The 5,056-nt window shown below is 40.5% G+C and overlaps 1 protein-coding gene across 1 annotated transcript in view; it reads left to right on the top strand.

Annotated features, from left to right (window-relative positions):
- Window positions 1-3,972, top strand: part of bmf1 (BCL2 modifying factor 1) — an 8,670-nt gene extending 4,698 nt beyond the window's left edge. Inside the window, exons 2-3 of the mRNA XM_016289416.1 lie at window positions 186-361; window positions 3,791-3,972. Of these exons, the coding sequence (XP_016144902.1) occupies window positions 202-361; window positions 3,791-3,972 (342 nt within the window). The 5' untranslated portion in view covers window positions 186-201. The remainder of the gene's footprint in view (window positions 1-185; window positions 362-3,790) is intronic.
- The last annotated feature ends 1,084 nt before the right edge of the window (window positions 3,973-5,056 follow it).

Raw genomic sequence — 5,056 nt, forward strand, 5'->3', positions numbered from 1 at the left:
TATTAAATATAATCATACCGCCCAGCACATAACAAAAATAAACACCAGTATTTGGTATGAACCGGTATACCGCCCAGCACTAATATATATATATATATATATTGGTTGATTAGTCACTACAGTTCATAGAGTCTGTGTTGTTGTTTTGAGTTAGTCTGAGCAGTGTCCTCTGCTCTTGTGTTCAGGTGAGGAGCTCGGCTGATGGATGAGGATGAGGATGATGTGCGCAGGAAGGGTCTACAGCACTGGCCTTCCTCCCGCGTTCAGATAAAGCAGACCGAGACCGCAGGGATACCCCCTCTATGCCCCAGCGGCATGCTGCCCTGTCGAGTGCATGTGGAGCCCAGACGCTTTCTCTACGGTAAGCCACAGAATCCCTAGATGGGTGTCTGTGTGTATTCCTGACCTCAGCGGCTTCATTACCTGTGTGTGTAACCAGTCGCTTTGCAATGCAAACCACGCCAGCGTTCACATGCACTCCATGTGATCAGATGTAGAATCAGTGCTGCATGACGCTTGCAACACCAAACACAAGGGTTCGATTCCCATGAGCTGAACTGTTGTACCTTGAAGACACCAAGTGAATTAAAAAAATAAATAAAAGCATCTGCCAAATGCTTAAACATAAACGTAAACAAAGATCCAGAAGCTAGGTTCCTGTTATAGAGCGCAATAATATTGAATATAAGTTGAAATCACACTGACTTCTGAAAAAAAAAAAATCAAATGCGAAAGTGCAATATTAAACTTTTATTAAATTTTTTTAATACTTTTAATATTTCTATATTTCAAGTTTAATAAAATATTCTTAATTTTATATATAAGTTGAAATATATGTTTTTATATGAAATATGAAATATAAATATATGAAATATAAATTTTTTATAAGTTGAAATTATATATAAGTTGACTTCTGAAAAAAAATCTAATGTGAAAGTGCAATATTACAATTTTATTAAATTTTTTATACTTTTAATATTTATATACTTCAAGTTTAATAAAATATTTTTTTAAATTAAGTCTTAATTATATATAAGTTGAAATCACACTGACTTCTGAAAAAAATCAAATGCGAAAGTGCAATATTAAACTTTTATTTTTAAATATATATATATATTTTATATTTAAAAAAAAAATTATACTTCAAGTTTAATAAAATACTTTAGTCCTTGATCAATTATAATTTATATATACCGGTAATAATCTCAGAGCTTTGATTTAAAGCAAAAAAAGTATATGGTACAGTGGGGCAAAAAAGTATTTAGTCAGCCACCAATTGTGCAAGTTCTCCCACTTAAAAAGATGAGAGAGGCCTGTAATTTTCATCATAGGTATACCTCAACTATGAGAGACAAAATGAGAAAAAAAATCCAGAAAATCACATTGTAGGGTTTTTAAAGAATTAATTGGTAAATTCCTCGGTAAAATAAGTATTTGGTCACCTACAAACAAGCAAGATTTCTGGCTCTCACAGACCTGTAACTTCTTCTTTAAGAGGCTCCTCTGTCCTCTGTTTTTATTTTATTTAATTTTTCACACACACACTCTCACTCACACACGCACACACGCACACACGCACACTCGCACACTCGCACACTCGCACACTCGCACACACACACACACACACACTCACACACACACACACACTCTCTCACTCTCACACTCACACACACACACACACTCTCTCACTCTCACACTCACACACACACACACACTCTCTCACTCTCACACTCACACACACACACACACTCTCTCACTCTCACACTCACACACACACACACACTCTCTCACTCTCACACTCACACACACACACACACTCTCTCACTCTCACACTCACACACACACACACACTCTCTCACTCTCACACTCACACACACACACACACTCTCTCACTCTCACACTCACACACACACACACACTCTCTCACTCTCACACTCACACACACACACACACTCTCTCACTCTCACACTCACACACACACACACACTCTCTCACTCTCACACTCACACACACACACACACTCTCTCACTCTCACACTCACACACACACACACACTCTCTCACTCTCACACTCACACACACACACACACTCTCTCACTCTCACACTCACACACACACACACACTCTCTCACTCTCACACTCACACACACACACACACTCTCTCACTCTCACACTCACACACACACACACACTCTCTCTCACACACTCACACACACACACACTCTCACTCACACACTCACACACACACACACCTCTCACACACACTCAAAAAGCGCGTTGTTAATGTTCCCAGACGCTGCAGCTTCCTGTTTGACTTCTGTGAAACATCGACGTCACGACTTCATGACTCATGGCTTTCAGACTGCAGAGGCCTTTTCTCTCTCTGCTGTTTATTTTTACACGTCTCTGCTTCTTTAGCACTTGTGCCAAATCATAGAGAACATCTTTGAGGAAGGTTGAAAGATACTTTAAGCACTTTAACATGATGAAAACACTGCCAAGCTTGAGCTCAGTCCTCTTTTCTTTGAGATGCTGTGATGAGATGGAGATGTACAGCTTTATATGAGCTTGTGTTCTAAACAGACGAATCTTTTCTTCAGGCAAGCATACACTCAATAGCATTCACTCGTTGGCAGTTACGAGGGAAGTTCATTATCAGCATTGACTGTGGTAGCGTGAATCTGCTGTTTGCTGTTGAGATGTTCATGTTTAATATTTAATGTTCAGAGTCACTGTAAGTCAGTCATTGGCCTCCTGCTAGCGATGCACCATAACACCACAATAGCGAAACAAAATAAAGTTTATTTAATAATCAATTACTTAATCAAATTTATTTAATGAAAAACTATGCAAAAAAAGTGCAATTTAGGGTTAAAAAAAAATAATGTTTTGCAGACTGAACTTAAATTTAGGGTTTAAAAAATAAAAATAATTTTGTTTATGTTTTACGTTTATATACCTGTTTTTTTTGTTACTATATTTATACTAAAGACCTTTTTTTTTTCTTTTTTTTTTACAAATGACTTTTTTGTACTTATTTAATACAATTTTGTAGTTTTTGGTTTTGGTTTTTTACTAAAATATAAAAGGTGCATTGTGTGTCACACAGACAAATACAAAACACCACCTCACACGACACTAAAATAATGCAATAAACTTTGATTTAACAACATTAAACCTGTATATAATATATATAACTGATAAGAAATTTGTAAATTTCAATTAAAAAAATGTGAGCTGTCACACAGAGAATTCTGGGAATGTCATATATAGGGAATGGGAATTTTATATATAAAAAAACTTTACTTTTTATATATAACATTCCCAATACCTATGTATTTCCACTTTAATTTGGAAGATGACTTTTTTTTTTTTGCTTTCAAAAATTGTACATTTAACAGTATTTTACTGTAAAATTACATGAAATGTCCCTTTAGAGCTATTGCAGTTTTTCACCATATATAGTAAGTGAATTTACTGTTAACCATTTTACAGCGCAGCACTTTTTTTTGTTGGCAGCAGATATATAAATGAGTCTCATTACGAATACGTCGCACGTATCGCATTGTCACAAATGCAGCATTATAAAGAGTGCGCGCCTCTCACTTTACGCTGGTTGCTATTTGATCGCGTCACGTCATTGTCCGGTACAATTTATTCTGTCTTTTTGCATATTCACCGATCACCGAAAGAGCTTTTTTTTTGCTATTTTCGGCCGAATAATTTCAGTTGCCGAACATTTGGTGCATCCCCATCTGTAATGATGTGTGTAATACTGTTTCTCTGAATAGGTAACACAGGACTGCTGCTGCTAGCGCCGCCTAGCCGCTCTCGGCCTCCAGACGTGGTTCTCCGGCAGAACCTGCGCATGATGGATCCGGCGGAGAGCGTGGAGACCCTCATCGGGCAGAAGCTCCAGCTGATCGGAGATCAGTTCTATCAGGAGCACATGATGGTGAGTGGAGATCTATGAACGTGTTTTTTTGTGCTCTGGATCATGATCGCATTGTGTCTTGCTTTAGCGCTCCTTTACACAAAAGTGTTCCATGTGCCGTGTTTGTTTTGGCCGGACTGTTTCCTGACTCTGGTCTAGTTGTTTGACCCCAAAGACACCGGAGCGACCCCTCGCTCTCACTTCCTGTTTACTGCGCTCTTTTCCTCCAGTGTGTCTCCATAACAGTGTGTGAGTGTGTGTGTGTGTGTGTGAGAGTGTGTGTGATGGATCCGGCGGAGAGCGTGGAGACCCTCATCGGGCAGAAGCTCCAGCTGATCGGAGATCAGTTCTATCAGGAGCACATGATGGTGAGTGGAGATCTATGAACGTGTTTTTTTGTGCTCTGGATCATGATCGCATTGTGTCTTGCTTTAGCGCTCCTTTACACAAAAGTGTTCCATGTGCCGTGTTTGTTTTGGCCGGACTGTTTCCTGACTCTGGTCTAGTTGTTTGACCCCAAAGACACCGGAGCGACCCCTCGCTCTCACTTCCTGTTTACTGCGCTCTTTTCCTCCAGTGAGAGTGTGTGTGTGTGTGAGTGTGTGAGTGTGTGAGTGTGTGAGTGTGAGTGTGTGAGTGTGTGAGAGTGTGTTTGTGTGTGAGTGTGAGTGTGTGAGTGTGAGTGTGTGCGTGTGTGTGAGTGTGAGTGTGTGCATGTGTGAGAGTGTGTGAGTGTGCGTGTGTGAGAGTGTGTGAGTTTGAGTGTGAGAGTGTGTGAGTGTGCTTGTGCGTGTGCGTGTGTGAGAGTGTGTGAGTGTGAGTGTGCGTGTGTGAGAGAGTGTGAGTGTGCGTGTGTGAGAGAGTGTGAGTGTGAGCGTGTGCGTGTGTGTGAGTGTGCGTGTGTGTGCGTGTGCGTGTGTGAGAGTGTGTGAGTGTGAGTGTGCGTGTGCGTGTGTGAGAGTGTGTGAGTGTGAGTGTGCGTGTGTGAGAGAGTGTGAGTGTGCGTGTGTGAGAGAGTGTGAGTGTGAGCGTGTGCGTGTGTGTGAGTGTGCGTGTGTGAGAGTGTGAGCGTGTGCGTGTGTGTGAGTGTGCGTGTGTGTGAGTGTGCGTGTGTGTGCGTGTG

Source organism: Sinocyclocheilus grahami, unplaced genomic scaffold, assembly GCF_001515645.1.
Source record: "Sinocyclocheilus grahami isolate Dianchi unplaced genomic scaffold, SAMN03320097.WGS_v1.1 scaffold245.1, whole genome shotgun sequence".
Taxonomy (NCBI): Eukaryota; Metazoa; Chordata; class Actinopteri; order Cypriniformes; family Cyprinidae; genus Sinocyclocheilus; species Sinocyclocheilus grahami.